An 18,709-nucleotide genomic window follows, 5' to 3' on the forward strand; every position below is an offset into this window, starting at 1 on the left:
GAGTGTGTGTGTGTGTGTGTGTGTGTGTGTGTGTGTGTGTGTGTGTGTGTGTGTGTGTGTGTGTGTGTGTGTGTGTGTGTGTGTGTACACGTGTCAGCCATCATAACACTAGGGTGAGAAAACATTAATCCATCGAGCTTTGTTTTGTAGAGTCCACCCTCATCGGTATTTACCGCAATATCACACGTGTCCAGCCGAACGGTGACTCAGCGTCGAGACACGGAGAGAGGAAATGATAGTAGAAATGTTATGCTGCATCACAGACTGTTCTACAGTAGGAAACGAAAAATGTAACGGAATCAACTCCTCTGGTGGCTTAAAAAAACAACAAGAAAAACCCAGACCAATTACAATGTCCCGTCTCTTAACTCCAGGTGAGTCGTCCACATCCCAGCGACAACCCTCTGCTCTTCCTCTTCCTGGTTGGTGGAGTCACGCCCTCTGAGCTGCGGCTCATCAAAGAGATCGTTAGCACGGACAAACCCGGGACTCAGGTGAGTAGGCAACTGCCAGATGACTAACATGTAGCTCTCTGCATAATCACGCCTGTGTTTTCTACTTGCCGGTTACTTTACGAGTTTGAGCCCCACTAAGTTCTTTTTTTTCTGGGATGTTTAACTCTGTTTCCTGTGGTATAGAACAAAAACCCAAATATTCAACACAACGTTTCAGCTCTCAAATGGCGTTTTTCCATCACATGGTACCTGCTCGACTCGCCTCGACTCTACTCGCCTTTTTTGGTTTTCCATTATGAAAAAAAGTACCTGGTACCTGCTAACAGGTACTTTTTTTAGTACCACCTCAGTCGAGGTTCCAAGCCAGCTGAGGCGATACCAAAAGGTGACGCGAAAGCGACAGAGGGGGGTGTCCTGAACAAACCCGCCATTTTTAAATAGTTTAGCCAGCTGTGTTTTTTTTTTTTTTCTTTTGAAACAAAATGTGTCTTCTGGCGGTGGCAGCAACGACACACCTTCCACGTTCTGTGTGTGTGTCGCGTTAGGTCACGGCAGTTTCCTGCGGCGCCGCTATGATGACCAGCCACCCTGAGGCGGTACTAAAATCTGCAATGGAAAACGGACGCACAGTGCGTCGAGTCGAGGCGAGTCGGTACCATGTAATGGAAAAACGCCCCAAGTGTCACTTAAGCAGGGCTGGTGACGTCTTTGAAGTCTCTGTAAGAGATAGAAACTAATAACACTTTTACTGAATCTGTGGACGACCCAGCCCAAAGCTCGTCGCAACTGTCGTTGCTAGTTTAAGACCGACCCAGTTGTCAATTTCCCGTCCAGCGCCTGTGTCGTTTAAATAGCAAATGCACCTGCGCCCAACTGTGCGCCCATGGGCGTGCTGCTCTTACAGGGAGGTGTGTTCAGGTGCATTCTGGGCGTATTGCTATCTTAAGGCGAAGCGGAAGTTGATTGGTAACACTCACCAACAACAAACCTGCGTACGCAAGGCATTTCATTGTTAACTTTAACTAAGGCTAACTAGGCCTTTACTATGCTTGTTACACACACACAGGAAAGAAACGGCAACACTATTATATATATAGTTAAACTATAAGAGCATCTGTGTAGCTCACCTGGTGAAGTTAGCCAGTTTACAGAATTATGAATGCTTTCGACGCTGGTTCATTCGACTCTTGTTATTTGCTGCATGTCATTCAGCTTGCTACTCTCCTCTTCATGTATCTAAGCCATTCCCTGTCACAAATAAAGGCCTAAAGTGCTAAAAGAAATCTAAACTTAGAAATTTCCATTCCAGACAGAATACCAGCTGAGATCAGTTGCATTGTTTTTTTAATCAGGGCAGCAGTTTTCAGATTACATTATGTGCTTACATAATTGCAAAAGGGAAAATATCTACATTGTTCATTATCAGCAACCATTCATCCAATGTTCCAAAGACACATTCTGTTTACTAATCTGATATCATTTTAAAAGGCTGACTGAGAAAACATTGGAGAACCCTTTTGCAATTATGTAAACACATAATGTAATCTGAAAACTGCTGCCCTGATTAAAAAAAAATGCAACTGATCTCAGCTGGTATTCTGTCTGGAATGGAAATTTCTAAGTGACCCCAAACATATAAATCATATTATCAAATGATAAAGTATGATACATTGTTTTAAATATAAATACGCAAGAGCATCATAATCATCCATTGTTATATAACACTGAGATTGGCCATTCTGCCAGAATAAGTGTAATAAATTTTCTTTTACTTAATAGTGCAAGTACATTTAGCTGATATACTGATATACAGTCATTTTTCTGTGATTTTTTTAACACTTCAGCACAATAGACAGCACCATGAATCACAGCAACACTTGGATTATCAATTTACAGCACAGCTAGGCTACGGAGGTCTCAGAGCCATGGTCGGGGCTGTAGACTCTAACTTGCACAAACATCGGTGTTTGGTGTTTTAAGCCCCCAACGTTGTCTTCCAGGCAGCGCTGCCTGGAAGGCACTAGGATTAGGCAATGGTTAGGGTTAGGTGCCTTGAAGTCGACGGTCGCAGCGCTGCCTTGAAGTCGACGTTGGGGGCTTAAAACACCATCAAGCACAAACGTCAGTCAGATAAAGGATCAGTGAGTCATGCAGACTAGGCTAACATACAATATATTCAACTAAACAACCCCTCTGCCTCTGCACTCTCTCTGCTACTATGGGATGGAGAGGGAGGGCTGCAGGTTAACAAGGGGCATGCATTTTGGTCATTTTGCTAACAAGGGGGATGGCATCCCCCCCTCATTCCCCTCAAATCGTCCATACTTTTATCGTTTAATATTATATTACTTGCAATAGAGTATAAAAAGTAAGAAATAAAAAAGGAATCTACTGAATTTATTTGAATAATTTGAGACGAAGATGTGTAGAGACTGTGTGTTGGTGTGATCCTCGAAGGGCAGGTTTCAGACTGGCCCTGGCAGAGAATGCTTGACCGAGTGAACCAACGGTAACACTGACCTACATACGCAGGAGGCTCACGTCAGGTGGAGAAGGTTTGAGTGTCATGTGATCTGTGCACGTATTCACACTGCCTGCGTGTTTGGGTGGTTTAAGTGCCAATTGCGTATGCAGTCCACCCTGAATGTAAAACATGCAGATGTATGCGTTTCCTTTATGCGAGAGGAGTGTGAGAAAGGAGAGGAGGGAGATCAGGCTCAGGGTGATGTGGGTTTGTCTTAATAAAAGGCTTTGAGAAGGAGGTCAGAGGTAATGAAAGGCCTGGCGGGGATCAAAGCCTTCCATCTGTAATCAGGAAAACTGAATAAAGACGAGCTTATACAATAACTGGCTGGCCTGGCCCACACACATTCTGACCTCAGCACACACACTATAACCTGAGCACATACATGCACAACATACTGTTTGCAAGTAAATGTGTGTGTACACTGATGGCGGATGTCTGCGGACCAGACGTTGATGAACAGTTACACTGAAAACAAACCGCAAATTTTCGCTCTTGCACTTGGACTAAATTCCTCTGAAACCTGCTTACTCTGCCACTACAAACAGGCCCCTTGCCAATTTTAGGTGCTGACCCAGAGTTAAAGCAACACTGCTGCAAGACAAACAAAGCATCTCTGTTATACAACATCCTGTAAGAGGACTGGGGTTCTTATTCTAACTAGAAAGCACTAAAATAGGGCAAACTTCTGCTAAAGTAAAGAGTAGGGGTGGGGGGGAATTGAAAATCGTACGTGTTTTTTTGCACCTAAATATCTTCTGTTTTTACGGTACCGCCTACATCATATCCGTTTCCAGCAAAATACATGTACTTCTTTACAAATGAAATAAATGTCAGACTGACTGACTCACATGTGATGTGCATTCTTCTTAGAAAATAGTTTTTAGAAATGTCTCATGATATATTGTCTCTAGAAGTGTATTATTCAACTTTTGTTTTTGTTTGTTGAGGTTGTACCAGAATAGGCTTAAGTGGTTTAATTTTCAAAAAACACCATATATTTTGTTGTACTGCACATTGCTGCAGCTCCTCTTTTCACCCTGTGTGTTGAGCTCTCTGTTTTAGCTACAGAGTGAGACATCGCACTTCTGTTAAATTCAATTCAATTTTATTTATAAAAATGTTATCAATTCATAACAAGAGTTATCTCAAGACACTTTACAGATAGAGTAGGTCTAGACCACACTCTATAATTTACAAAGACCCAACAATTCCAGTAATTCCCCCAAGAGCAAGCATTCAGTGCGACAGTGGCGAGGAAAAACTCCCTCTCAGGGAGAAACCTGGGACAGACCCAGGCTCTTGGTAGGCGGTGTCTGACGGTGCTGGTTGGGGGTGTGATGAAGAGTCGCAATAACAGTCACAATAAAGATAATGGATCAGTGACTAGAAATAGTAGTTGTAGTAGTTCATGGCATAGCAGGGCACTGCAGGGTGTCACAGGATGTAGCAGGGTATAGTAGGGCGTCACAGGACGTAGCAGAGCACTGCAGGGCGTAGTAGGACGCAGCAGGACGTAGCAGGGCTCTGCAGAGCGTAGCAGGTGTAGCAGGGTGTAATAGGGCATAGCAGGGCCCGCAGCAGGACAACGGTGACATGCTGCAACCATGATTTAGGGGCCACCCTAATCGAAGAAAACATGTTCCATCTTTGTTGGGAGTCAAACATGCACAGTAGCTAGGTAAGGACTACTAGCTAGAAGCTAGCACTGCTAGCGGTTAGCCACCTTGTTCTCAATGGCAAAACACTGCTACAACACACAAATTCACCCTAATCTACAAAAGAAATTGTATAGAACTACTTCCATGTCGCAAAGTTGGAAGTGTGCCCTCGTTTAGAAGAAGTCTCCCAGCTAATCCTGCCTTGTACTGACTGAAGTTGGAGAAACAGCTAGCTGATGTGGTAGGCTATTAGCTAAAGTGGTTAGCACACACCAAATGTTTCAACCGATGACGTAGAAAGCCCTGCAGATTTTGACCAGCTCACCCGGAGACTGAAGGCAGGACACATTCAGAAACCCGTATCTCACTCAAAACAGCATGGATGGTTTTTTCCAAGTTTGTATGCGTGTGGGAGCACCAGAGACACAAAATAACACCCCAAATCCCAGATAAAAGTGATTTTTTTTTCATAATATGGGCACTTTCTTTGCACACATTGCAAAGAAAATTGCAATGCTCAATACTATTGAATCGCAATACTTGAAATGAAAAATCGCAATACAAATCGAATCGGCACCCATGTATCGTGAAAGATTCTAATCGGGACAAAAGCATATGGTCCCAGTCCTAGAAAAGAGATTAAAAGAGAAATTTTGCTGATTTAAATCCAGCTCTGTGTCATGGCACTTTGGGCAGATGACACAGAGCTGGTGTAAAATCGGCAAAGTATCCCGGCAAAGTTTTCTGCATCAAAATACACATAACGATAGATGTGTCTGAGAAAAATCGCCAAAAATGTTAAATGTAAATAAATGTATTCCTGGATCTACACCAAAATCAATCACTCATTTCTTGGACCATTGCAGGACTTTTCACCTATTTTCATTCAAAATAGAGTGAAAAGTGATACTCCACTTAATATTTGGCTTTTTCAGTGTCAAAGCCTCACCCCCTGTAGACTTGACAGGTGATTGTAAAAAGTGTAGTTTGCTTCTTTACAAAAGACTGCACAGCTTGAATTCTCAGTGGTTATAAAATGTATTCTAAAGCCCTTTTCAGACATGCACCTTAATACGTAAGTGTGATGACAACGCTGCATGTTGATTCCATGTCTGAATAAGCACCCAAGTCACTTTTACCTTGCACCAGGACCCAGGGGAAAGCTGTATTGATACTGACTGGATTATCCTGGTGAAAAAAAAGTTAAGTTGATAAGATAGATTTAGGTTGGAGTATTACCTACCTCCAAAATTTATTTTTTTAGATAGCACGGCTCCTAAAAACCAGTCAAACAATGAAAGCACTGCATACCATCCTTGATCAATCAATCAAATTAAGAAAATAAACCGGTTCCCGGGCACCTGATTTATGCACCTTGTTAAATGCAAATTTGCACATCACCCTGATATTCATGTCTGCTTCATTTATAAGTGTCACACAGTAAGTCACAGTGACCTGTTTTAACGCTAATTAACGACTGTGTTGTGCTCTGCTCCAGGTGATGGTTTTGTCCACCAGATTACTGAGGCCCACGGATATTCCCCAGCTGCTCTTCACCACCCAAAGACTGCTGCCTGATATCGGTATCTGAAGGGCCGTCACGTGGAAAACGCACGCATGCACACGACAAGTGGGAGGACACGTGTGCCGCAGACGCCTTAACACCTCACCAGGTGTGAATCAAGCTTCAGTTAATGAGAATCTCTGGCAAAAGCTGCGAGCGGAAGTCAAGGAAACCAAATGAAGCAACATTCCTCTCCTGTTTATGTCTGTTTTGTCCGAATTAATTAAAAAGTAAACTGTAAATTAATTATATGAAAGTAGCTATTGGCTTTTTGGGTTTCTTGGAGACAGAATAGAAAAAAAAAATACGTGTGTGCGCGTGTGTGTGTGTGTGTGTGCGCACCCATGTGTCCTTCTGCTGCCAAACAGAAATCTGTCCAAAGCTACCTTTTAGTTTTCTGAGCAAGAGTTGTAAAATTACATCAAATGTTAATAGACCTTTTTCACGGCAGACATGTTGACATGTCATAGTAGGAAAAGCACAGGTGTATTCAAAACCATTACTGATGGCTGCATTCCACTTAGGAGAGGTCCTGGTATTAAACCATTACTGATGGCTGCATTCCACTTAGGAGAGGCCCTGGTATTAAACCATTACTGATGGCTGCATTCCACTTAGGAGAGACCCTGGTATTAAACCATTACTGATGGCTGCATTCCACTTAGGAGAGGTCCTGGTATTAAACCATTACTGATGGCTGCATTCCACTTAGGAGAGGTCCTGGTATTAAACCATTACTGATGGCTGCATTCCACTTAGGAGAGGTCCTGGTATTAAACCATTACTGATGGCTGCATTCCACTTAGGAGAGGTCCTGGTATTCTGCATGCTGACTCACTGGAGTAGCTTAAGCCTGGTTCAGACGGCAGGATAATTAGGCCGATTTTAGCTCCGATTCACCCCTCCCGACAATTTTAAGGATGCTCCGATTATCGTAAAATAATCTGATCAGATATTCCTCCCGTGTGTGGTGTGTTAAGACTGCTCTCGTCTGCTCGGAAGGACGTCGGGACCGCTCCGATCTCAAATCGGGGATATTCAACATGTTGGATTTATTTGGCCCGATTTCTCCTCGTGTGTGGTGTCCCCCGGGGACAAACCAGCACGCAGCCTGTGGACTGTGGCATACAATAAAGTCGATGGGCATAACTACATCCACAACTGCAGTCCACCAGAGTACATAGAAACGAATATATGAACGTTTATTAATCGACATTTCTATGAGAAAAAACACATCTCCATTTCATGATGTAGCTGAGTATAGTCCATGCTCGCGTTGTCTTCTTTGACCATCGCCTTTTCTTTTGATAACGTTTCTTTTCGGTTAAAAACACACTACAAACTATCGCCACTGCATCCTCTTCGTCCGCCATGATTGTTTACTCTGAAGTCGCGTTTGAGCTCGAGGGATTTTGCGAGATTTCCCGTCTGACCTGGGAATGCTCGGGAGTCAAATCGGTTCGTGTGTGATGTGTTGATTTTGCCGTGTGCTGCGCACCACACACTGTACGACCCAAACTGTTAGACCTGTGATTTTTTTATCACCGTGTGTGGGGTCTCTCAGGATTGGAAAAATCGGCCGACAATTTTAAAATCGTCCCGTGTGAACCAGGCTTTACTGGGACGCTTGATGGAACTGAGCCATCGTTAAGGTTATCAATTTCAGCTGTGCTTTTCCTACTATGACAAGTCAAAATGTCTGCTGTGAAAAAGGTCCATATGAAACCATTAAAGCAGTAACTTTTCAAACTCGGTCCTCTGATGCTGCCCTTGTGATTTGCATACATCGGGCTCAGCCAGCACAAGCTCTGTTTTGGCCAGGCTGTGTTAAAAGCAGGCTGTAATGTGTGAACTCAAGGAAGCCTTGCTGTTGTGGTAGAGAGAATATCCACTCTGTCATCATCCATTCACACCTCGCCACATCATATGGTGACAAATAAGAGCAGAATAATTAAGTCATTTCACGCTGTCTGCTGAGGCCCATAATTTGCACACACCTACAGTGGAGCTTGCCCCCACCTACATTCATTCTCGTTATTCTCTCCAACATGAATCACCTCGGCTGGAGTGCAGTCATTTCAGACACCCACACACCTGAATCGATAGTGAACAACAAGGGTCTCCCACATTTTGTCAAGCAGAGAGAGAGAAAGACCAATAAATCCTGAGTTTTGAGACTTCTGACAGATTGGAACAGGATACTGAGGATTCACCAATTAGGTTCTGATTGTAAAAGAAACAGATCTAACATAATGCCTTTATTGGAAAAGTGCTTAATATATAGTCTTTTGGGAGCTTGCAATTCTCAGAAGAGTCCCTAGTACAAACTAACATGAACTCTTCCAGTGTCAGCTCAGGCTATTTCAGATTTTTTGTCAACTTCATTTTCCAGGGGTCAGGGACTGCATGAAGATCTTATCTGTAGAGAGATCTCAAGGCCTAAGAAGCAACCACATTCAGGCTTCTAATGTCTTCCAGGGTATTCATAAATGCTGATATCAAAGCACTTTTATGAATGGGTTTATTCATTGCTCAGACTGTTCTGTGAGAGGCATCCCTCTCACAGCAGAAGTACTGTTTGTCATTGTGTTATAAAACCAAGGATATCCCACAGGCTCTAGAAGTGAAAGTTTTGAAATGTAGCCTGTCTGCACCCAATGAGCCCTGCTGTGAAATGCACATATGCAAACCAGTAAATGAAAAACCAGAGACATTCAAATTCATCATTTTTATTGTGAACAAAATGTGAAATTGGAACAAATAAATTAAACAAGCCCTTTGGAGCATACCTTTTTATAAAGTGCATCAGTGATAACTGTCACACGCTACATACTGTGTCTGCTGCCCCGCTACAACCCCCCCCCCCACAGTTTGTCATGTCTTGCACAATGATTGTTTTGATGCTGCAAATATACTGCAGTTAGTGACATACAAGAGACAGAGTACACACACAGCTGCACAGAGCCCTGGCTCAAGTGGCTGGTATAATAACACTAGCATTTAGTGGTGCCATGTAGTGGCAGTCTGAATAAAGAACAGCTAAAAATAAGTTGTCCTTCAGCACAGTTGTTGCCAGGAGAACAGTGTGTGGGGTTCAGTCAGCCTCACACAGCTGCTTCTGAGTCTCCTCAGGGGTCATTTCTAGTCCTGAACAGATGAACCTCATCACTGCCCAGCCTCACACATGGCACCTGACAGGACAGACACCTGCCAATCAGAGGTCATTACCTCTGTAAAGACTTGTCTGCCTCAAGCTACTTATAACCGACCACTGTTCATGTCACATCTGCCTCTTTCAGCCAGGCTGATACAGGACTTGAGTGGAGAAGCATACATCTGTCCTCTTCCACCTTTAAAAGCTTTCTTACTGTAGCCACTCTGGACCACTTTCAACTTCCAGTTCTCTTCACACTGAGGTGACAGTCCTGACTTTGGCCGACAGCGCTTGCTTGAAGCGCCTCTTCAGGTCTTGCATGTTGGGAGACTTTGGCCTGGGGATGAGGGGAGAGCGCCTCTTCTCTGTGGTAGCGCCGGCAGAGTTGTTGGACGAGTTGGAGGCAGGAGGCGGCTGCTTGGCTAGCTGGCAGCACAGCCTGTGGAAAGCCTTGTGCACCTCGCTGTAGTCCTCGCTGGCAGATACTTCGTAGAAAGAACAGCCCAGAGTGCCCGCCAGTAAAGGGCCCTGCTGGGAGTCCACCCGCCTCAGGTGCAGCAGGTCCACCTTGTTAGCCAGTAGGATTACTGGAGGCATGTTGGCACCACCGGTACGAACAACCAGCTGATGCAACTGATTGATCAAATCGAAGCTGTGGCGGTCGGTCACAGAGTACACCAGCACCACTGCATCAGCCCACTGGATGGAGCAGGTCACATGATCTGGTAAATTGATGCCATTATCAGTCATCTGGGAAAGGAAAAAAAAGAGGGGTGACAGATTAAAAACAACTCCAAACTCCTAGAGAAACTGATATCAAGCATTGTAAGCATTTTGGTCAACTTTCCCTGACTTTATGAAACTGATCTTTAGTAATGACTGGAATGTTGACTGAGGCAGACAAGAGCTATAGGGTTACTCCTCCAGAACAGAGGTGTGGCTGATTGAAGAGTCTGGACCAGGGTATCATTTACCCTGGCCTCAGACATCCATTAGCCTAAATTAGGAGATTAGACAGCCAGACTGGCTCTACTTGAGGAGAAAATGTACATGCACATCTTTGGATTTGGACTGGTGCCCAGTCAAGAGAGGCTTAGATGATTTTAACAGCCAGACAGTGAATTGGATTATATTTTTGTGTTAGATTATCCTCAGATTTTCATATGTTGAACCCTGTCGGCTCAGTTACCTAGTCAGCCCAGGGAAAATAAAACGTCTGAGAAGAGAAAAGCTAAAAAATAACAAAGAGAATAGAATCTTACCTCCACACCAGGAGTATCTTGAACCTGGATGGTCACTTGCTCTCCATCCACCTGCACTTCTCTGGAATAGAGATTACCTGCACACAGAGGAAACAAAACGAACTTTAGCACCGATAGTTTAGGTCTTAAATAAAAAAAATAGCTAATTTAGCCCGTTTCAGCCTCTCGAAGTATAATGCGCAGTTACTCACCAGCATTTCTTTCGTAGTCTCCGATGAAGCGCCTCGTTAGGAATCTCACCACGAGCGCTGAAACAGAGAAAAGGCGAAAATACAATATTAGACAATTAGCTAGCTCCAGGACAGAGATACAGGCCAACACGGATCACTCTGCGAACCACGCTGCGAGTCAACTCGACACCGCAGCGATTTTATCCATTTTCTTACCTGTTTTTCCAACTCCGCCGCCTCCTATCACAGCCATTTTAATGACCCGGTTTGGGACCGAGCATTCGGGTGCTGGATACTCCGCAATGGTCGTCATGTTCTGGATGAGACGCATTTTTTTTTTCCTCCGTCAATTCGGTGCAAACAAAACTGAGACAAAAACTAGTCGGTTCTTGTCCAAACTCTTTTCACGGTCGCGGACAAAGACTTCGGTTAAGACGGGTGAAGTTAATCCTGTATCAATCCCGAAGAGGCGGTTCGTTAGGAGTGAAATAAATCAGCACTAGCTGGATGTCGAAGACAGCTGAAGCACACTGACCGAGTGAATGCTGCTGTAGAGAAGAGCTCGCAGCTTTTATAGCGCTCGAGCGGCGGTCGCATCTGATTGGGCGCTGGTTCCCCCCCTCCTCCCTCGTGCGCCTCCTCCTACACGTGTATATGCAAGCTACACACACACAGGGGAGAAATGCTCTGCAACAGGTAGGACCTCTAGCTGGCTGTCATGACAAAACACCCTTTCTTATGGAGGTGGAAAAGTTAAAACATTTTTATTTTTGTCTGTTAGAATTTTATTGTAATAGGTAGAAATAAAAAAAATAAAAACTGACCGAGGGGAGTGGGGGGGTGTTCATGTTCCCAGTTGTATGTTTTGAATGTTAAAAAATTCAAATAAATGGTAATCACAAACAAAACTTGAATGTCACAACAATGAATCTTGTTTTCTAGTGAAACATAAAAAGTGACCGTTTCCGTTAGTATCTATAAATAGGTTGCCTACAATATTCATTTATGCATTATTTGAGCATTAGTCACATCTTCAAAATACAACCAGCTGTTTTTTTTCTTTCTTCTCGTGCATGCATTTTCTGAGTCTCGACTAGAACACCACAGTTTTGTGTGGGAGTACAGTATGTGGATGGATCCAGTTCAATCTCCCAGTGTTGTGTTGCAGCCGGTAACCTGTTCAGACATGCCCCTTCACTTGTGAATCGTCCACACAGGGGGTTAAGGCAGCTAATGCTGTACAAATATACCCCTCCCCCCACAGACACCACACACACACACACACATTCACACATATACCCCTTTATATGTGTGAATGTGCATGAGTTCTTGTAAGGTATACCTTACAAGAACTCATGCATGCATTCATGCCGTGGATGTAAAAGCCAACGGCCCTCCACATGCAGAAATGACACAACATTTCAGCCAGTTATCTACAAAAGGCAACAAAGCCGCAAAATAGGCAGGCTATCTATTTTTAGAGGAGTACAGCAACATAATAAAACATCTGTTGATATTTCACATGACAAAGCAGTGCAGCATCCCTTTTGTGTGCCATCCTTTTTTCCTGTCTTCTCTGTCTCATCCCCCCCCCAGACCTCCCTCTCTCTCCCTCTCCCATCTTTCATTTGTGCTCATGTGCTCTGAGGTATTTTGGCATCCAATCCTTCTGTGATTATGGTCTGGTATGTATTTTTGATAAGAGTGCTGATGACAGGCATCCCCGCTGAAATATGAAATTAGTGCCCAGGTTTCGTGAGCAGATGTGGTTGCTAGGTGTGTACACATGTACACACAGAGCTACGCCTCTAACCACATCACAGTGAACTACACCCCAGCAGCATTATGGGGAGGACAAGCCTTTTTTTTTCTTTCTAATAGTGAGTAAATACTGTACATACTTGCATTTGATTACATCTCCCAGAGTTTCTGACAGCAAATTAAGCTCAAGCTCCTGCCTTTTTAAATAAATCAAGTGAGTGGGGTTTTACCATTTTATAATCTAAGCCCACGCAATGCAGCATATTTGTATTACAGAAAGATAAAAGGCATCACGGTTGTTCCCTCCTCTAGCAACAATGTGAGAAGGCTAATTGGGACAGATAATAATGGCAGGATGCTGTGGAGGTGTTTTTTATCCTGGTGACGGGCCAGGATTTACTCAGAAATAGTGAGCGAAGCATTCCAGAAGTCAAAGCAGCAGTGTCTTTAAACTGACTATGACGGAGTGCAGCATCACTGGTTCTATATCTAAAAAAAAAACTATGTTTATGTGGCAATGATATATTCCACATTGCAGTGCAGTTACTCCTCTCCACTGTCTGTGTGGTTGTGCCTTTGGGCCAGTGTTTCCTTCACTTTTCCTGAGGGAGGGCTGGAGGTCAATTAAAATACCTTTGAGCCAAGGCGGACAATTATAGCCACAACAGATCAGAACAAGGCCTGAGTCGGGGATCAGAGTGTCACTCACACAGAGGTGACAATAGATGGTTAGGGAGGGCAACATGGGGGTAATCCTTTAGCTGGGGTGTGGACAATTGTCAGGGAGAATTCGGGGTATTCACTGCAAACAGAGGAATGTTGAGTTAATTGGGGGTTGGCGGAGGGGACGAGGGGCAGGTGAAATCAGGGGGAGGTGTTCTCAGAAGGATGTCCTTGTTGACACAGAAGTGAGGACTGATTTCCCGAAGTGGCCTCACCTTTTTACAGTGGAGCTGAGAAGAGGCATTTGACTTTGATTACTTGCCCCTGGGCCCTGATTCCTCAAAGGGAGGCTCATTTAGGATATCAGAGAAACTGGGGCAGTTTGGAGCTGCCCTTGGGGCAAATTACGGTCATATGTTTATCAGTACCATGATAGATGCTTATCATTCTCATTGCCTTTAATCATTGTCAGCAAATTTGATTATTAGGAGCCAATTATTCACTAACTCCTGGTCTTAAATTTAGCTATCTTGTAGTTCAAAAGTGTGTGAATGCTCAAAAAACATACGTAATTCTCTAAATTTGCACTGTGCCGACAGGCAGGCAGGGTTTTAAAATGTTCCGTCAAAGTTAAATATTTTCATGCATAATTTATTCATATCCGAATGCAATGGCCACTTGTTAGGACTTGACTGCAGATGCACGACAACAACGCTAACTCATATCTATTCACACATCTTTTCATGGATCTCTTCACTTATTTGTTTATCTACAAGTGCATTTGCATTTCCAATGACCAATGGAAATTGTATTGGCCTGCTGACACAAGCAGCTCCTGAGCCCCACAAAGGAAGAGAGGTTGTTTTTTTCTTATTGAAATGTGAAATGCTTGACCATTTGCATATCTCTGAATGTCAACAGCAGTGGGGGGATGGCAATGGTGGTTTTAGGGGGTTGTGTGTGCTATGGTACTGGCTCTGAATGACAATAGCCCCCTGACACTACCTCCTCCTCCCACTCAGGGAATGCCAGCCTAAAGTTTTTACACTGAAGTTACATTGAAGTCACTTCTTAAGAAACACGATGGAAAATGTTTAAATCTTGATTCTCTCATTCTTCTCCTGTTTACATTCCACTTCTGATCTCTGGCGTAACATTGGATAATTAGTTTCCACTCACATTTCTGAGGATTGATGTGCACGTGTCAGTCCCAGAGCTGTTTATGTGTGCCAACAGGTATGGCTGTGTGCATGTAGAAGAGACAGACAAACAGGACTAGGTGTTGCAGTAATAACAGAGGATAGGGGTGTTTTCGTCTGGCGTGACATGTGACCATAGATATGTATTATAGGTAAGACTTTAAACTCCAGGATTATCCTGTTTACTCTGACTGAGAAGGTTGTTTTTTTCCTTCTCACGAGTTAAACCTGTGAGCGAAAAATTAAGTTTGCACTTAACCTATGCATATGTGGTTTGTATTTAACCATATTAAGTGGAAGATTAAGTGGAAGTTTAGCTGTGAGAAGAGGGAGGTCATTTTGTTATTGTTTTAATGAAAAAAAACTATATTTTTCAGAACTCTGGGGAATAACAGTTTTTTTTCCAGAAGAGTTGCACGTGTGCATCTTAATAAAGTCATTTTAAGGGAAAGGAATCTTAAATATCAATGGTATTTTGCTGTTTCTACAATGAGATGGTAATGTTTTTTTGTCCAAAAATGTCAAGGTTTTTTGGTAAAGAGAGATCGTTTTCTTCTGTTTTACTTTAAAACATCATTAAACATAAAAAAAAAAATCTGCAAAAGGATTTTTTTTTCAGTGTGATGGAGAAAAAACATGGCAACAGGTTAAGGAAATGCAGAAGTAATTAACCCAGACAGCTGCCTTCTCCATAACATGGTATTCATTCTGTTACATCCCCTGCATGTGTATACAGTAAATAATGGTGTCATTAGAATACATTTGTAGGTGAAACAGTAATGAGCCCAAGGTTGACCCCTGCGGTACACCCATTAGACACCAAAATAAGGACTGCAGGGAAGACAGTTTTGAGCCAGAGAACAGAACATCATCAAATTGCATTAAAATATCAAGTTGAAATAATTTTTAAATTTTTAAAGGAGATGTGGATTTTTGGATCTCCAGCGCTACCATTTTCAGCTTCATTATCATTATTGTTCAGGCACCTATGGCAACGAATACACACACATTTATTTCTCATGTAATTTCTAGGTAAATCAAACCTTGGGAGCCTGGTTGATGAAATGAAATCATTAAGTATCACCGAGGCATACAGACGGGGGAACTCTGCTCTGGACACATCATGTTGGGACTCAGGGTTCAGTGGTTGAGATTTATGGTTCTGGCCCTCTGTAATATAGACTGTCCCCCCGGGCCCGGTTTTTCCGTCTAGCCTGCTTTACTGCCCAGACTGAACGGAGCAGGATCTCATGCTGGAGGCAGAGCCAGGTCCAGAGCAGGGCCTCTCTGGTGGTTTAATATAGACAGACAGCTTCCTTGGGGGCTGATTCTGGGTCAGGGCTGGAGCTCTGATCTGTGGATGTGATTACTGAGTGGTCAAAATGAACCACTGCTTCACATACTTGCAATAATACCAAGAGTATGAGAAAGTTTATGCATAGTAGTACTGTGTGTACTGTGTAAAAATGTGTCAGGTCTTTGTGTGCACCAAAGGGGGAAAAAAAATATGTGATTCAGATATGATGCCGGCTCTGAGGTGTCTTCATGGTCCTCAGCGTGACACAGTAACTCATTCAGCTCGTCACAATAGCCCAGTAATGAATAGGGATATAGATGGAGCTGTGCACGTGCAGTCCAATTCAGGTGTAGAATATGTGAAAGTAAACAAAGAAAAGACAAGAACACACAGAAAATAAGCTCGCAAATCTTTTCAGATTTTTTCTGTCAGATCTTTGTCAGACAGCTATCATCATCAGTATCTTATATTGATAACCTTAAATGCCTTGTTTTTTCACTGTTTATCCCAGGGGCAGTTCTAGGATCAGACGTTTAGGGGGGGCTCAGCCCCTAATGGGAATGTGACACAGAAACAGTGCCTTGCAAAAGTGTCAAGCCCCTATGATGGAACTAAACCTGACACTTTATAAGTCACAGTAATAACTATCAATTTGACACAATGTTCTAACATTCAGCAATTTTAGTTTCAAGTACGTTTCAATTTGGGTTCTAATCTGCACCATTTAATGACTAACTTCTTCTCTGGGGACTACCAACGTTAAACTTCACACTCTTGCTCGCGAAATTACGAATCCCTCTATGGCCATGCCAAGACCCGCCCTTACGAAGCAGCTCGATTGGTTGGGGTTAGACATTTGACATCGAGTGGTTAAGGTTATGATAGCCGATTGGTCAGGGGATAGGACCTGTACAAATGGGGTTACGTTACCTTGCGTTCTCATAATATTGTCTCCTGCTCTCCCTCTGACAGATCAGAGACTCAGCCAAAGGCGGGAGTCTGGCACAACCTCCTCCGATTGGCCAACACTACGTTTCTGTTAACCCTTTCCTTGACGGGGTTACAGGTGCATAGCATCGGCTACAGCCCTTTGAACCTGTAATTGTTTGTCCTCTGTCACTAACAGACATGTTCGCAAACTCTAACTTTAAGCACTAAAATTGATTTTTATTTTTTATTATCATTTTTAGGGGTCTAAAATCACCAATGGTTTACCCACGTATCTGTCATCTTTTGTCATACCCGAGGGAGCTTTCCTGTCAGTCCAGTGTTTTGAAGACTGAATAAAGTTTTGTGTGCAAACTGACAGACGGGCTCAGTCCTGTCACTACCTCTCATGGGACGAGTGAACCTGAATGCAGGTGGATTAGGCACCTGTGAACACAAATCTGATGGGATATAGTCACACCTAAACCAATAGAAAACAATAGGATGTTAACGGTGTGTTTTAGTCTGTGACCTAAAGGACTTTCCCTCAACATGCTGTCGACAGACAGATGAGAGATGTATATTTAAATACAACCACACAGAGGTGGTTTAAGCAAAGAACCTCTATACTAAAGATAGCGCATTTCAAGCAGCGCCAATGGTATGAAACGGTACACACTTCCTGTCTCCTAAAGGGGAGTGGCCTCGTTTGAACGTGTAGTGAACGTAGAGTGGATGGATGAAAAGTTATTTTTAAATAATTTATTAATATGTTCTTTTGTTAACGTTAGATATTTACACAGCTAAAAGTCATATTTAGCATCACATAGATTAGTTTTGTTAGGGCGTTCACTAACGTTAGCTGACGTTAGCTTCTCTGTGTTGCCAGATCTCGGGAGAGTTTGGTCTTGAACAGAAACAGGTCTCAAATAAAGTTAAGTTTTTTCTGATGTGTCCATCTGAAATTTTTTATTTTAGTGTCAGAATGTTTGGGAGATATTTGGCTTGTGAAGAATGGGTCCAATATATATTTGGTGACTATGGGGCGAAAGAATCGCTCATTATCTGTGTTCACGTTCACTTCTCCCGCTGGAATGAATACACTCAGTGTTACTTATAACTAGTCTCCTAAAGAGGCGTGGCCGTGGCCGAGCCCACGTGACACAGCAACCCGTTCTCATTCCGAACTTGTAAAATAAGTACGTTTGGTCAGTGTCCTTCAGCGTCTGATGCGACGAAAAAGGCACCCTTCGGCGTATTTGTGTAACGTGCTGGGGAGAGCCGCAGTTGGATGAGATTTAGCGAGTGGTATGTAATGGGAAATTGCTGGGTAAAGATGGTGGTTGGGGTGGTGGATGGGTAAAACATCGGGCTTTCACTCAGGAGACTCGGGTTCGCTCCCCGCGTGTGGCGTTTTGTTTCCCCGTCTTCGGCGTGTGTTTCCCGGCTTTTGAGGCGTCCTTTCCCCGTTGTTTTTCTCCTAAACCTCCGTGATTCCGTTCACCCGTCCCGACCAAGCGCGTCAAAAGGGACGAAAAAGGGACGGCAATAGTGGCGACCAAGCACGTTTACATGAGACGCTAAAGGAGATTTTTAACGTCAAATAAGAACGAGAAAGGCTCCTGACCGAACGTCCTTATTTTACGAGTTGGGTGTGAGAATGTGTTGGACACAGATACAGGAAACTACTCTGAGTTGGGGCGTCTCGGTTCTTCACAAGGGGGTAAGCTTCGCTTCAGAACTCGAACCTCCTGTGGCTCCATTTTGATGCTACAAAGAGATCACCTCCCGTTAGCATTCCACTGACTAGCATTCATTTTGACGTCACTTTGACAGCGAATAACTTTACATCTGAAGCGTTTAAAGACTCTATTTGTCCATTGTTTATTTCTAAAGAAACACGACAATGTATAAAAGGCTCCATTACCTTGTACCTCACGTTATGGCTGTGTAGCAGACGTTTTTGTAAAAATAGGCTAACGATTGGGTCATAACCACGTGACTTACTGTCGCATAGTAGAGGAATTACCGTATAGTACAGGAGAAGCTCACAGGCAGTTTCGACTAACGTT

General features: G+C 43.4%; 2 protein-coding genes across 2 annotated transcripts in view; one reads left to right on the forward strand and one right to left on the reverse strand.

Moving 5' to 3' along the window:
• scfd2 (sec1 family domain containing 2) overlaps positions 1-6,463 on the forward strand; it is a 122,753-nt gene extending 116,290 nt beyond the window's left edge. The window contains exons 8-9 of the mRNA XM_039810140.1: positions 375-494; positions 6,139-6,463. Of these exons, the coding sequence (XP_039666074.1) occupies positions 375-494; positions 6,139-6,231 (213 nt within the window). The 3' untranslated portion in view covers positions 6,232-6,463. The remainder of the gene's footprint in view (positions 1-374; positions 495-6,138) is intronic.
• Positions 6,464-8,985: 2,522 nt separating this feature from the next.
• Positions 8,986-11,343, reverse strand: rasl11b (RAS-like, family 11, member B). The gene is made up of 4 exons (XM_039811995.1): positions 11,007-11,343; positions 10,812-10,868; positions 10,621-10,697; positions 8,986-10,108 (listed from the first exon to the last, which is right to left on the reverse strand). Exons 1-4 carry the CDS (start codon positions 11,119-11,121, stop codon positions 9,611-9,613), a joined length of 747 nt encoding a protein of 248 aa, XP_039667929.1. The 5' UTR covers positions 11,122-11,343; the 3' UTR covers positions 8,986-9,610.
• Positions 11,344-18,709: the final 7,366 nt, after the last annotated feature.

This window comes from Perca fluviatilis, chromosome 9, assembly GCF_010015445.1.
Source record: "Perca fluviatilis chromosome 9, GENO_Pfluv_1.0, whole genome shotgun sequence".
Taxonomy (NCBI): domain Eukaryota; kingdom Metazoa; phylum Chordata; class Actinopteri; order Perciformes; family Percidae; genus Perca; species Perca fluviatilis.

Excerpts from the sequence above, each read along its gene's own strand:
- rasl11b (XM_039811995.1), bottom strand. The coding sequence starts at position 11,121 with ATGCGTCTCATCCAGAACATGACGACCATTGCGGAGTATCCAGCACCC. Across the intron at positions 10,869-11,006 it reads CGGCGGAGTTGGAAAAACAG|CGCTCGTGGTGAGATTCCTA; the intron begins GTAAGAAAATGG and ends TCTCTGTTTCAG. Across the intron at positions 10,698-10,811 it reads AGACTACGAAAGAAATGCTG|GTAATCTCTATTCCAGAGAA; the intron begins GTGAGTAACTGC and ends CTCTGTGTGCAG.